Here is a 15,885-nt window from a genome sequence, read left to right on the forward strand (position 1 = left end):
AATATTGAAGGACGTGTGTTACCGCCGGTCCAAAAGGCCAAATGGCCAATGATAGTTTGGGGGTATTTTGTGGTAAATAAAAACTAATAGAGGTCAAAATAAAAATTCGTTATCATTGAGTCTTGATGTGTGGTAAAAAAAAAGAAGTACAGCTTTGGGGCAGGGGGTTGGTAGCGTGTGTGATCCAAATCTTAGCAGGCACACTGGCACAACTTTTCCATATTTTAAAGGTCCGCCTAGTCTAATTTCATATAGTCCCCCTATATTCTATATTATTTATATTTTATTTATAAATATTATAAATTTTTTGAAATATAAAATTTCGTTTAAACCCCTTATACTCAATTTTATTTTATTAAAATCATAGAGTATGAATTCGCCCCCATAATTTTAAATTCTCAAAATAACCTCCATTTAATTAAAAATATAATTATTGTTAAATGAATTATAATTATAATTATAATTTTATTATAATCATAAATATTTTTTAATAGATTATTGTTATTATTAATAACGATAATAAAAAATATTATAATTAATTAATCTATTAACAATAATTAATAATATTTTTATTAAATTGTTAGTAATAATAATAATAATTAATGATAATCAACATATTTATGATTATAATAAAATGGAATAAACACTGAGTCTATATTTCTATAAGAGACTCTTTTATATTTCTATACATTTTAATTTCAAGTACTTTTAGGATTTTTTTGTTACCTTCATAAATAATGATTTTGTAGGCATCTCATTATTAAACGGTCATTTTTAAGTGCTTTTTGCTAAGTTGTTACACATTCGAGGATGTAAACACATTTTTCTTGCTTCTATTTTTTAAATATAAAATTATTTTTATTGGGTCAAGCTTAAAATTCTGACAGAAATTATCATTTATTGGTCTCTTGAAACCCGATAATGAGTATTTAAAGTCGAAGGTAGCATTAGCAATATATTTACTATTAGTTAGATAATCATTAATTATTATTATTATTATTAACAATTTATAATGCTTTTTATTCTTGTTATTAATAATAACAATAATCTATTAAAAAATATTTATGATTATAATAAAATTATAATTATAATTATAATTCATTTAAAAATAATTATATTTTTAATTAAATGGAGGTTATTTTGATAATTTAAAATTATGGGGGCGAATTTATACTCTATGGTTTTAATAAAATAAAATTGAGTAGAGGGTGCTAAACAAAATTTTATTTTAATAACAATAATCTATTAAAAAAATATTTATGATTATAATAAAATTATAATTATAATTATAATTCATTTAATAATAATTATATTTTTAATTAAATGGAGGTTATTTTGAGAATTTAAAATTATGGGGGCGAATTCATACTCTATGGTTTTAATAAAATAAAATTGAGTATAAGGGAGTTAAACAAAATTTTATATTTAAAAAATTTATAATATTTATAAATAAAATATAAATATTATAGAGTATAGGGAGACTATATAAAATTGGACGGGCTGAGCGTAACTTACGTTGAAAAGTAAGTTAGGCGGACCCTATTTTATTTTTTAAATGTATGTCTGAATAATGCCGTACCTTCCTGGTTCCTTTATCTATCGTCAAGACATTGTGTTATGGATCGCAATTCCATTAACACTGTTCTCCTCTCAATTATTCAGCGTAGCTAAACCTGAAAGTGGATCTTCAAATCATTGAGCATGGCAGCATTGCAATTATTTTTTCTCTTTGTGGCCCTTAATGTGGTCCTTGGTTCATCACGGCAAATCATCACGACCCTGCCGGGCTTTGATGGTGATCTTCCCTTCAAACTCGAAACTGGGTATGTTCTATTTTGTTTTATTTTTCCTTTCTTGACATACTTATTAGCTGAATTAATTTCCCCAGAAAGAAAAAAAAACAATTTATTAATTACTTTTAGGTATATTGGGGTGGGAGAGAATGATAATGCGCAGCTGTTTTACTACTTCATTGAATCCGAGCGGAGTCCTGAAGATGACCCTCTTCTGCTTTGGCTCTCCGGAGGCCCTGGTTGCTCTGGATTTTCGGCCCTTGCGTATCAACTTGGTATATTTTTTTATTCCTGAAATGAAATATATATATATATATATATATATGCTTTTATTTTTTTGGTTTCCAATCTCCTTTTTTTCGTAGAGAGTGGGGTCCAAATCTTACGTTATATGCAACACCTCACGAGATTTAAGAGTAAAACCAAATAGCACCCACATCATATATATTTGATCATATATATATTTGTTGAAGTATGCATCGACGACTCTTTCTCTAGACAACTTAGGCGATTGTTTAGAGCCCTACTATAGATGAAGGTTCCTAAATTTATTCTTAAATTATAATTATTAATTATTGATTTATGTTTATTATTATTTTATAATTATATTTTCCATAAACAAACTAGTAAATCCTTACAAAATCCCCTTTTAACATTATAATTAACAATTTTAATCTCATTTATTTCCTCCATATATTTAATCTAAAACTCTATAAAGGCCACATATTTTTTAAAATTATTGTCCATTAATATCTTTTTCCAATAAAAAAAAAATGTATGAAACCTTCATTGCTTTGGTGAAAAAACTACTTTCTCTATCCTACTTTTCACTTAAGAAAAAAAAATTCAATTGTTTTACTATTTATTGATCACTGCTGCTCAAAGGCTCTATACATCAAAGTTAAAGTTCTCAAATTTTTCAGGTTCTATTTTTCCATTCTCTTATTAATTAATTATGTTATTCAGTTGCTTTTGTTTCTTTTAAAAAATATTATTGTGTTCATAGATTGTTTTCTTGCAATTATCTAGCATAATTTTTTACTTAATTACTCTTGCTTCAATAGGAAAAAAATGTCTACTACAAAAATATGCATTAGGATACAAAAAACTTCAAAAATAAGAGAAGAATAGAAAAGTTAGTTTAATCTAAAAAAGGAGCCATTAGTAAAAACTTATTTAAGATCAACTATATCATAGGAATATTAAATAGGTTAACTATATTGTCTATTGAGAAAGATATATTAAGAAAATTAGAATATAAAAAATTGATTAATAATTATGCATCTCAAAAGCTAGAGAAACTGATTTTAAATAAATAAACTTTTAATCAAATTAATACCTACATTTTACCTTAAAGTTTTTAAAATGCCTAATTAAAACAATTTGCCTAAGGCCTAAAATATGATTGAGCCGCCCCTAGAAGTATGAATCAGAATTAGAATTCGAGAACAAACAACAACATCTGATCAGTCAGTGAGCGTTGGCCAACTGGCCGATTTGGGGTTGGATGACACGTCGGTTTAAAGCTTTGATCACACGTTTGAAATCTACTCATGTCATATGAGTGCAGTTAGTAAAAGATGTGCATTGCATGTGATTCGCTTGAACATTATAGGCTTTAAATGACAGTCTTGGATGTCATTTAGCTCACTTATGGATTCCACATGTCCTGGACATGGGAGAGGCAGTCAAAGGCAGTCAAAAGAAGCTAAAAAATTCTTGCTTTGTTGAAACAAACCCAGAATGCAAGTTGGCTTCTTAACCAACTTCCTTGATGCTTCTATAGTGATATATAAAGCTATTTAGGTTGTGCTTTGGTTCTTAGATTCATTGAAACTTTCCCTATAAACTTGTAATTTGATTTGCAACAGCGAAAGAAACCATAGCTTTGTTTCTCAAGAGGATGTAGGCCACCGGCCAAACCTCTATGGATCTTGTTTGTCTTGTTTCCTTTATCTTCTTCTGTGTTATTTGAGTTTAAATACAATTGATAAGCATTCTTGATGTAATATTCAATGTGTGGTGTATCATCTTGGGCTCAAGATTGGATTAACTTCTTATCTTTATTCCAACAATAATAAACTTAAGTCTTGATTGGTATTAAGGCATAATTGTAAAATAAAAGTTGACAGCATACGTTATAATTGTAATTTTTAAATTAATCTATCTTCCAAACCACAGCAATAAATGTTTACCAAACATTTTTTTTTTTACTATTATAGATGGGGATATGAACTCTCCAGAACTCCTTTTTATAGCTAGAAGCCTAGATTAGAGAATAATATTTTTAAAAAAATTAAAGTGATAATTCATATAAGGCCACAACTATTATAATAAGGTAGAATAAATTTATATTTGAGGGGAGTTTATGCTAAGTTTAGCTTAGGGTGTGTTTTTATGATGTTTGGGGTATCTAGTATCGCTGAGATACACCAACTAGGTGGTGAGCTATAATGATCTACATAGTGATCTAAGGTAGTCATATGGAAAACAATAAGGAGCTTAATAGTGCATGTAAGAATTAATCTGGGGAGTTGATACTTGATATTGAGAGCTGATGTGTGCTGAGGAGAGCAGCTCAGGTGAGCTTCAAAGATAGCTTAGGTGATCTCTCAAAATACTTAGTGTAATTAGAGTAGATCCAATAAGTTCATATGTGAAACAAAATCTCGATCTCATATTGAAAATATAGTAAAAAAGAATATAAATATAAAAAAATATACAATGCTTATATCAAGTATGTAAAATCACAAGATCAAGCAGCTGATATCTTCACTAAGCCACTCAAGCAAGAAGACTTTGTAAGATTCAGAAGTTTGCTTGGTGTCACAGGATCAAGTTTAAGGGGAGGTGTTGGATCATAAACTTGATCCAAGATGAATAAATCAAGCCCAACTCATGGAAGATTCCATGAGTAGGTATGGTTGGTGAGGTTTGAATTATTTGTGTTAGGTGTGTTAGTTGTGGTTGGTGAAGTAGGTGAGTGGTAGATTTTAATGGATGGTGAGGATTTGTTTATTAGTTGAATAAATGAATGGTTGTAATTAGTTTGTTTCATGTATAAATACCCCCTCTCCCATTTGGTTTAAACATCAAGTGAAGTAGCAAAATCTCTAAGGTGTAGAGTGAAAAAATAAGAGTTGTAATTGGTGAGGAGTGTTGTTGAAGAAATAAAATAGTGTTTTTGTGTGTTTTATTTATTAATTCTCCAACAAAGTGGTATCAGAGCTAGTGCTTGATGCTATATATAGTCACATAGCATATCAAATCGAAGATCTCGATGAGAGGAACGTGACGCCGCAAAAATCATCCCGATCCGAGATGGGACGCGCCCACACTTGCCGCCGGAAGTTTTCTGTCCTGAAGTTGAGCCGAACTGAACCAAGCCGAGCCGAGCTGAACCGAATCAAGTCGAACCGAGCCAACTCGAGCTGAACCAATCCGGACCGAACCAAGACTACCAAGCTGGTGTTGACCGTTGACCGACGTTGACCGTTGACTAGCGTTGACCATTGACCGTTGACCGAAAGTTGACTCGAATCCTTCCCAAGGTTTTTCGACGTGCCGGATCCATCTGTGCTTTCAGAATCTCCAAATTCTCACTCAATTTGTGAGTTATGGCAAACAGTGGTATGATGTCATTTCAAGTTCCACAATTAAAGGGAAGTAAGTTTGACAATTGGAGTATTAAAATGAAGGCTCTATTGGGCGCACATGATGTATGGGATGTTGTGGAGAAAGGCTTTATTGTGCCGGAAAATGAAGCCACTTTAACTGCGGCGCAGAAAGAGAATTTAAAAGACTTGAAAAAGAAAGAGAATAAAGCAAAGTATCTCATCTTTCAATCATTAGATTAAGATACTTTTGAAAAGATTGCTGATACAACCTCCTCAAAAGAAGCATGGGAGAAACTAGAGACTTCTTACAAAGGAGCGGAGCAAGTTAAGAAGGTTCGTCTCCAAACATTACGAGGAGAATTTGAGTCCTTACACATGAAGGCGTCGGAGTCAATTTCTGACTACTTTACTCGGGTTGTGACCGTTTCCAATGAATTAAAAAAAAATGGCGAGGAGTTAAAAGAGGTAAGGATCATTGAAAAGATACTTCGATCAGTAAACTTGAAGTTTGACCATATTATTGTGACAATTGAAGAAACAAGAGATCTGGAGGATATGACGATCGAGCAACTTCAAGGAAGGTTGCAAGCCTATGAAGAAAAACAAAAAAAGAAGCAAGGAATCAAAGAACAACTTCTTAAGATGGAAGTCAATTCAAAGAAAAGAGAAGAAAGCTCCGACAACGAGAGAATGCACTATGTCGGAGGTAGAGGTCTTGGTCATGGATGAGGTTGGAATTTCAACAACAACAACTCCAATTATGTCAAAGGAGAAAGTTCAACTAGAGGACGAGGCAGAGGCAATCCAAGATCGAGGTATGTCAAATCCCAAGTACAATGCTATAATTCTCAAAAGTTTGGGCATTATGCTTCAGAATGCAGAGCTCCAAGCACCAGAATTGAAGAGAGAGTGAACTATGTTGAAGAGAAAAATGGTGAAGATGGCACACTTTTACTAGCACACAATGACACAAGTGGAGGTCAAGAAAATACATAGTATCTTGACACAGGTGCTAGCAATCATATAAGTGGAAACGGAAGCATGTTCGTGCAACTAAGTGAATCTGTGAATGGCAGTGTCGCTTTTGGAGATGATTCAAAAGTACCAGTGAAGGGTAGAAGTAACATTTTTTTTTGGTGCAAAAGATGGTAGCCACCAAATAATTTCAAATGTTTACTATGTGCCCAATATGAAAAGCAACATTCTTAGTTTAGGTCAACTTTTAGAAAAAAGCTATGATATTCACTTAAAAGATTATAATATTTTCCTAAGAGATGACAAAGGAAATCTAATTACAAAGCTGGAAATGTCGAAGAATAGAATGTTTCCATTAAATATTCAAAATGATGTTGCAAAATGTCTCAAAGCCTGTCACAAAGATCAATCCTGGACTTGACATCTTCGATATGGGCATCTCAACTTTGGAGGACTGGAGCTACTATCTAAGAAGAACATGGTGAAAGGCTTACCATACATCAATCACCCTGATCAATTTTGTGAAGGATGTTTACTTGGCAAGCAGTTCAGAAAGAGCTTTCCAAAGGAGTCAAACTCAAGAGCTCAGAAGCCACTCGAGCTCATTCAGACTGATGTGTGCGGTCCATTCAAGCCAAACTCTCTTGGTAAAAGTAACTATTTCCTTCTCTTCATAGACGATTTTTTAAGAAAATTGGGTGTATTTTTTGAAGCAAAAATTAGAAGTCTTTGAAGCTTTCAAGAAGTTTAAAGCTGCAGTTGAAAAAGAAAGTGGATACCAGATTAAATCCATGAGATCTGATCGAGGTGGAGAGTTCACTTCCAAAGAATTTTTTGAGTTTTGTGAAGCAAATGGAATTCGACGCCCTTTGACAGTTCCAAGATCCCCCCAACAAAATGGTGTTGCAGAAAGGAAGAACAGAACCATCCTCGACATGGCAAGAAGCATGCTTAAGAGTAAGAGGCTACCTAAAAAATTTTGGGCTGAAGTTGTTGCATGTGCAGTCTACTTATCCAATCGATCTCCATCAAGAAGCGTGTGGGGCAGGACGCCACAAGAAGCTTGGAGTGGAAGAAAACCTGGCATCACCCATCTAAGAGTTTTCGGAAGCATTGCCCATGTACATGTACCAGACGAAAGTAGAGCCAAGCTGGATGACAAAAGTGAGAAGTTCATCTTCATCGGCTACGACAACAACTCCAAATGATACAAGCTTTACAATCCAAACAACGGGAAGATCGTGATCAGTCGAGATGTAATTTTTGATGAAGAAGGAGAATGGGATTTTGGCTCTGGTGTGGATGACTTCAACTTCTTTCCCATTAAAGAAGATGATCATACACAGATAAAACAAGTAGACGAACAACAAGAGCCTGTCACTCCACCTATCTCACCAGCATCAACCACATGCGGAGATTCACCGTCGTCTTTCTTAAATGAAAGAACCGAAGAACGTACAAGGAGTCTTCAAGATCTCTATGAGGTAACTGAGAGACATAATAATCTCACTCTCTTTTGCCTCTTTGCTGATTGTGAGCCAGTCAACTTCCAAGAAGCTGCACTAGATGAGAAGTGGAGAATTGCAATGGATGAAGAAATCAAAGCCATTGTGAAGAATGATACTTGGGAGCTTACTACTCTTCCAAAAGGTCACAAGGCGATCGGTGTCAAATGGGTGTATAAAACAAAAAGAAATGCGAATGGAGAAATTGAAAGGCACAAGGCGAGGCTAGTTGCAAAAGGCTATAGTCAAAAGGCTGGCATAGACTATGACGAGGTATTTGCTCCTGTAGCTCGACTTGAAACTATTAGACTTATTATTTCTTTGGCTGCTCAGAACAAATGGAAGATTTTTCAAATGGATGTGAAGTCTGTTTTCTTGAATAGATTCCTTGAAGAAGAAGTTTACATTGAACAACCATTAGGCTATGTGGTGAAAGGACACGAGGACAAAGTTTTGAGATTGAAGAAAGCTCTTTACGGGTTAAAGCAAGCACCAAGGGCATGGAATAGCAGAATTGACAAGTATTTTCAAGAGAAAGGCTTCACCAAATGCCCATATGAACATGCTCTCTACATCAAAGAAAAAGATGAAGATATTTTGATTGTGTGCCTGTATGTGGATGATCTCATCTTCACTGGAAGTAATCCAAGCTTGTTTGAAGAGTTTAAGAGAGTGATGATCAAAGAGTTCGAAAGGGCTAACATCGGACTGATGGCATATTACCTCGGCATTGAAGTCAAGCAAAAGGAAGAAGGCATATTTATCTCCCAAGAAAGCTATGCAAAGGAGATTCTCAAGAAGTTCAAGATGAATGATTGTAAGCCTATAAGCACGCCAGTGGAATGCGAAGTCAAGTTATCCAAATATGATGAAGGCGAAGATATAGATCCAACATTCTTTAAAAGTTTGGTTGGAAGCCTACGTTATTTGACATGCACAAGACCAGATATCCTTTATGCTGTTGGACTTGTGAGTCGATACATGGAGAATCCAAAGATCACCCATTTTAAAGCTACAAAAAGAATCATTCGCTACATTAAAGGTACAATTAATTTCGGCTTGTTATACTCATTTTCTAATGACTACAAGCTTATTAGATATAGCGATAGCGATTGGGGTGGAGATGTAGATGATCGAAAGAGCACAACAGGATTTGTGTTCTTCATGGGAGATACTGCTTTCACATGGATGTCAAAGAAGCAACCAATTGTCACGCTATCCACCTGTGAAGCTGAATATGTAGCCGCCACATCAAGTGTTTGTCATGCAATTTGGCTCAGAAATTTGCTGAAGGAGTTGAGTTTGGCACAAGAAGAGCCAACCGAGATTTGTGTTGATAACAAATCAGCAATTGCCCTATCCAAGAATCCAGTCTTTCATGATCGAAGTAAACACATAGACACTCGCTATCATTTCATAAGAGAGTGTATTGCGAGAAAAGAAGTGCAAATCAAGTATGTAAAATCATAAGATCAAGCAGCTGATATCTTCACTAAGCCACTCAAGCAAGAAGACTTTGTAAGATTCAGAAGTTTGCTTGGTGTCACAGGATCAAGTTTAAGGGAAGGTGTTGGATCATAAACTTGATCCAAGATAAATAAATCAAGCCCAACTCATGGAAGGTTCCATGAATAGGTATGGTTGGTGAGGTTTGAATTAGTTGTGTTAGGTGTGTTAGGTGTGGTTGGTGAAGTAGGTGAGTGGTAGGTTTTAATGGATGGTGAGGATTTGTTTATTAGTTGAATAAATGAATGGTTGTAATTAGTTTGTTTCATGTATAAATACCCCCTCTCCCCTTTGGTTTAAATATCAAGTGAAGTAGCAAAATCTCTAAGGTGTAGAGAGTGAAAAAATAAGAGTTGTAATTGGTGAGGAGTATTGTTGAAGAAATAAAATAGTGTGTTTTATTTATTAATTCTCCAACACAAACCCTCTATTTTTATAAAAAATAAATAAATAAGTTATATATTAGAATAATAAATTAAAAATTAAAAAATAATGAAAAAAAGCTTAAATCCCTAATTTATATATCAATAATGAATCAAAAAACCCAAATTATAAATTATACTATCTTTTACGTTTAATTAATTAAAAGAGTGCTTGAATTAGAGAATCCAGTATTAAAAAAATTAAATCTCTAAATTTTTATTTGTTTTTTTCTTTCTTTATTATTTTATTTTAAAATATTCATTTTCTATAATTCATTGTTGATTATAATAACTTGTTCATTATTAACTCATTTTCAAATTTACAACAATTTAAAAAAAGTAAAAAAATAAGTGAAAGTCCAAGCTTAGCCCGAGCCTGGCCCTTAAACTTCCCCTCTAATAGGCTTAAGCCGGACTTTTTCACCATCCATAATTTATATTGCTCTTAAGTATTATACCAATTTTATTCTTTTAATTATCTACGTGTCCTTCATTTTTTAGTTCAAAAATATCTTATTAAATTTACCTTCAAACAGGAATCAATGGTTGTGGCACAAGGCATTAGTTATAGTAAATGATAGAGTTGGGCTACCGGAAGAAACAATGAATTAAAAAACAATAGCTATTGGTTGCAGATACGTAGTATAATAAGTTATAATAACACGTCAGTATTTTAATTTTTTTAATTAATAGAACAATATGTGAGTTGGTTGAAAACATTTATTATAAGTCTTACATCCGGGTTAAAATAGAAAAAAAGAAGTATTTAAGCACGTTGACATTTTTAATAAGACATTATTAGCGGGATATTAGGAACGTCATCGGAATTTTAATGGATTTTAAAATAGTAAATTACATGAGGAGTTTTATCATTATCCTTTCTTAATATATCTTGATGGTATGTCCTTTGTAGGTCCATTGTCATTTGACTACGAAAATTCTAGAGAAAACTCCTCAAAGTTGTTGTTGAATCCATACTCATGGACAAAGGTGAGACATTAATTAGAAAATTCTTTTACAAACTTTGTGTTTTAATAATAATAATAATAAATTTGGAATTGTATTAGAGATCTCATTGGGAGTTGCATGTAAATTATTATTCAGGTTGCCAGTATTATATTCATAGATGCACCAGCTGGCACCGGATTCTCATATGTCAAAAATTGGCAAGGATTCGTTATGAATGATACACTTTCAGCAGTGCAAACGTATTTTTTTCTAAGAAAGGTGAGTAAAAATTGAGGTGGTGTGCGTCTTACTGCATAATAAAATCACTAACAATTAATTTATTATAAGTTGATGACCATTTGTAAGAATATTAGCTTAGCTTTAAACTAAAAGTTAATATTTTAGCTGTTGTGCTTTATTAATTAAGTGGAAGTCCAAGTAGTGCAAACATATATACCTTAAATCATGCATCAATTGAGTCTATTGGTTTTCAAAATTAATGCATTATGCATGCTAACCAATCTTTTTAATTTGTATATGAATGATGGATTAGTGGCTTATAGCTCATCCCAGTTTCCTCGCGAATCCACTCTATATTTTTGGCGATTCCTATTCTGGCAAAGTTCTTCCAATCGTTGTTCAAAAAATTTCTGACGGTAATTTTTTTTTTCCCCTTCTTCCATCTTAGAATTTAGTTACTCTGCATGCTGTGAAACAGAATCAAACATTTGCCAAATTCACTTGCAGAATATAATGGCATTGATTATTACCGTATTTATCACAATTATCATTATTTAGTTGCTGATACTTTGTTGCAGGTATTGATCTCGGAGATGAGCCCAGAATGAATCTCAAAGTAGGTCACCTAGAATCGGATATCACATAAATTTTGATTTATTTCATTCTCAGTTTTTTACAGGACTATTGAATCTTAACAATTTTGATAATGGACACAGGGATATTTGCTTGGCAACCCAGTAACAGATGAGGCTTTAGACACCAATTTTAGACCACAATTCGCATATATGAAGGGACTCATCACCCATGAAATCTACGAGGTGACTTCTTTAATCGTATATAATTTTCAAATTAATATTTTTTGTGTCTAAATATAAAATCCTTTCTCTAATGTAAGTGTCTTCATTTTTTTCCCATGCAGATATTTTATTAAGTCATATAGTTTAATAGAGTACTATTAATTTTTAAGTTAATAAGATAAGATTTTTTTAAAGTTTATTATCTAATAAATTTATTGAATTATTAATTTGTCATTTGACCCAAGCCAAGACTAACAAAAACTATCTTTTAATTGAAATTATCAAATTTATCAAGTATTAATTTAACCAGGTTCCGTTGTATATGTAAAACATAGATTTAGCTAGTTACTGGTAACCAATTAGTGGCGAAGCCATGTTAGGACCTAGGGTTGGCAGAATTCCCTAAATCTCTTTTGAGATTCGGGATCCAGGCCCATTTGAGACGAGATTCGAAATCAAATTTATCTTAGTTTACTATTCGGATCAGGATTGGGACTCAAATTTTTCCTAAATTATTGCTTGGTACAGGATTCAAGATGTTTGAAGATCCTGATCAGGATCTTAAACGTCTCGAAATCTCAGTTTCCACAGGTGCATGACAAATTAATTTGATGAATCAGTATCACATATATATATATAGAATATATCAGTCATATGTTTATAACACATCATTTTAATAAATAAAATATATATGATATGTCGGTCATAATCGTATGACATGTCGTTTATGATAAAAACTGCAATGTGTGATAGAAAACTCATGTTATTCGGAACAATTCAAGATCCCAATTGAGACGGATCAGGATCCATTTTTGTCCCAATTTACTACTTGATAAGGGATTTAGAACACATTTTTTGCCCGATTATCTATCAGGACAGGATCAGTATTGACAAATCCTAGCCCGTTCGGGATAAATTTTTAACCTTACCAGGGTTGAAGTTATGTAAAATCCTCAATATTTTAGGTTCAAATTATAAGGAGAAAAAAAATGGTGGGTCCTGTAGGTCTTATTCATCGATAAGTAGTTGACATCCACATTTATATAAAAATCAGACACCAAAATTAAAAGAAGGATATAAATACAAGGTATGATATATGAATATGAACTGCCATGTATTAATTGCTTAAAATGTGTGAGATGCTTCTTTTATTTTCTGTTTACAGTCAGCCAAAAGAAATTGCAGGGGCGAGTACACGAATGCAGATCCAAGCAATGGCTTATGTAAAGCTGATCTTCAAAATATAACAGCGGTATATAGAACAAAACTCGTTGTCATTTTGTTCAATTAACTAGTATTATAAGTACAGGTAGCAAAATTAACTCACCCAATTGCATTTGTAGTGCATTGGAAAATTATGTATCCAGAACATATATGAACCTCAATGTAGTTTAGATATACTCAGAAGACCAGTGCAATTCATGTGGGATCGCGCCATCATCGAAGAAGATTCTTTTGATTTTCTCTATTCGCCAGTTCAATCAGCCCCAAGGCATTGGTGTCGGGTAAAATTCTATACACACACACAATAAATGTGCAATAACCCATCAATGTGTATAGAATCAATCAATCAACTTTGATCAAGGTAACGTATTTCATATCCAATTAATTTTGAACGTTAATGTCTCTTTCAGTCCTAGGGTCTGATTTAATTACCCTATTAGTCCTTGAATCTATAAGTTATTTGTTTTTGTAAAATCAACTTAATTATACTTAACTTTTCATATGTTGCATGTCAGACCAAAAAAAAAAAAAAAAACCTTCGCTCGTAAAAAGTTAGATCTAACAGTTGTGGAAATAACACTAGAAACCAACTAATAACCAAAACTGAAAACTCAATGGAATATATATAGGGGAATTTACTCAATTTTAAACGTAAACATATATAAGCAGCACTGCAGCGCACATCTGTTTCTAAGGTTTCTTTACTTTTATTATTATTGTTGTTATTATTGCATATTTGCTATGTAATCAACAATTATAGTATGAGCTGCTGATGTTCCACTTTCATAGAAAGATAACTATTTCTACTCGTACAATTGGGCAAATAATAAAGCTGTGCAAAAGGCTCTGAGAGTTCGGGAGGTATGTTATGGTTGGTTAGAGCATAGTCGCAACCCAAATCATTAAATATTATTTTTACTAATGCATTCCCATATGAGCAGGGGACAGTAGAATATTGGACGAGATGCAATAAAAGTTTGTCTTACACATATGATGTCTCAAGTGGTGTTGATTATCACCGAAAGCTCACCAAGAAAGGCTATCAAGTTTTGGTTTACAGGTAATAATATATAGAAAAGTTATTAGGAGCGTATGTTCCAATATTTTAGAATGCCAACATTTTGAAGGATGAATAAATTCATCAATGATCGGGAATGTTCAATGATCCTGAATATGTAACTAATGAAATGATAGTTTGGAATATGCCTGATTGCTTTTTATACATGAGACTTCTTCTCCTTCTTCGAATTTTTTCACAAACGTAATTCAAGCTTGTATCTAAAAAGACACTATAACGCTCTTGTTAGCTCATATTTTATGAATTTTCAGTAAATCAAATTTAGTTTTGTCTTCTTCTAGTGCGGTTAATAGTCCCTTCTCGATTTTTTTGACCCATATTTGAGTCTTAAATTGAGTCTCAATATTATGTGTCACTCATTTACTAGATGATAGATTTCATGGCTTTTAAAGTCACTTAACCAGCATCCAATAGACGAATGCTACAATAATTGAAACTTAAATTTTGGGATACCTAGTATTGCTCTTAAAACTTTATCATGGACTTGCTATGATGGACTAGGTTTCTAGCTATCTCGTAGTCTACACATTGGACTAATTTTCTTTCACGAATACAGCGGAGATGTCGACATGGTAGTTCCATATATGGCTACTGAAGCATGGATAAAGTCATTAAATTTGACGATTGAAACTGGCTGGCAGCCGTGGTTGGTGGAAAGTCAAGTTGCAGGGTTGGTTTATTTTCATCTCAGCTTGTTTATCATATTTGGAATATTAACTTTAACATTATATGATATCTCACAGTTGTTTCAATTTCTACTATTGATTTCTGTAGATATTGGTACCGTTACAAGGGAAAGAACAATTATCATTTGACATTTGCCACAGTAAAGGCAAGAATAAATCATTTTCCCTGAAAACTATCTACCGTGATTAATTAGCTAATTAAGCAGCTATATTATATAATTAATGACTACTAATTGTGTAATTAATATGGGTTGTGCAGGGAGCAGGTCATACAGGTCCAGAGTACAAGCCTAAGGAATGTCTTGCAATGATCGACAGGTGGTTCGCATCCTATCCTCTCTAGAGCCACGTTCATATAATTATTAAGTTTTCGAGATTGAAAAATAAATGTGGAAGTTAAGTGGCTGATGGCGTTGTAAACACCGATGAAATTATTTATGTTTGGCTTTACCAAACTTATGATCTGAAAAACTAGTATTGCAAGAGCCTTGATGCTCCTATTTGCTTTTTTAAAAATGTCGCTCCAAACTCATTTGTGTACGGTTTTTTTTTCATCTTAACTTGGTTATCATATTTGTCTTATGAAATAATTATAATTGTCACACGTCTGCCATATATAAGCCTCGGGATCAAAAACTGTGACATGAGTAATCGTCAGAGCCGCTTTGCATTCAATAAGGGACTTAAGTGACACAAAAATTTAATGGGAATTCTATTGAAATTGATTGATTGGACAAAATGAGAGGAGGAAACACCTCCACGTCTACCCATTAATTATAAGACAACACTGGTAGGTACTAATTTCTGGTGTTCAATACTAACTTTCTGAGCTTAATTCCCTCAACCACCAAACAAAAACCTCGGCTTCTAGGTGGACTAACTGATAATATAAGACTCTTTTACAAGATTATATAAGACATGAATTACCTAAAAAACAAATTCATATTTCACTTGTGATAAGTATAATAAATGCCGTACCTTTCTCGGTCTTCATCAGTTCATTGAGCACTAGAAGATTAACGTATAAAATGTATGTATTAGAAGCTCCCGAAACTTAATTAGATCGGTCTCAGGAGTCGGAAACCGGCAATAAG

The 15,885-nt window shown here is 33.0% G+C and overlaps 1 protein-coding gene across 1 annotated transcript; it reads left to right on the plus strand.

Moving 5' to 3' along the window:
• Positions 1 to 1,566: 1,566 nt before the first annotated feature.
• LOC102625945 (serine carboxypeptidase-like 17) lies at positions 1,567 to 15,323 on the plus strand. Its single transcript, XM_006486834.4, has 14 exons — positions 1,567 to 1,823; positions 1,923 to 2,068; positions 10,732 to 10,808; positions 10,923 to 11,045; positions 11,320 to 11,422; positions 11,585 to 11,622; positions 11,723 to 11,824; positions 12,969 to 13,055; positions 13,147 to 13,308; positions 13,817 to 13,888; positions 13,969 to 14,087; positions 14,662 to 14,775; positions 14,880 to 14,937; positions 15,051 to 15,323. The coding sequence occupies exons 1-14, from the start codon at positions 1,702 to 1,704 to the stop codon at positions 15,132 to 15,134; spliced, it is 1,407 nt and encodes a 468-aa protein (XP_006486897.2). The 5' UTR covers positions 1,567 to 1,701; the 3' UTR covers positions 15,135 to 15,323.
• Positions 15,324 to 15,885: the final 562 nt, after the last annotated feature.

The sequence above is a fragment of the Citrus sinensis genome, chromosome 8, assembly GCF_022201045.2.
Source record: "Citrus sinensis cultivar Valencia sweet orange chromosome 8, DVS_A1.0, whole genome shotgun sequence".
NCBI classification, from domain to species: domain Eukaryota; kingdom Viridiplantae; phylum Streptophyta; class Magnoliopsida; order Sapindales; family Rutaceae; genus Citrus; species Citrus sinensis.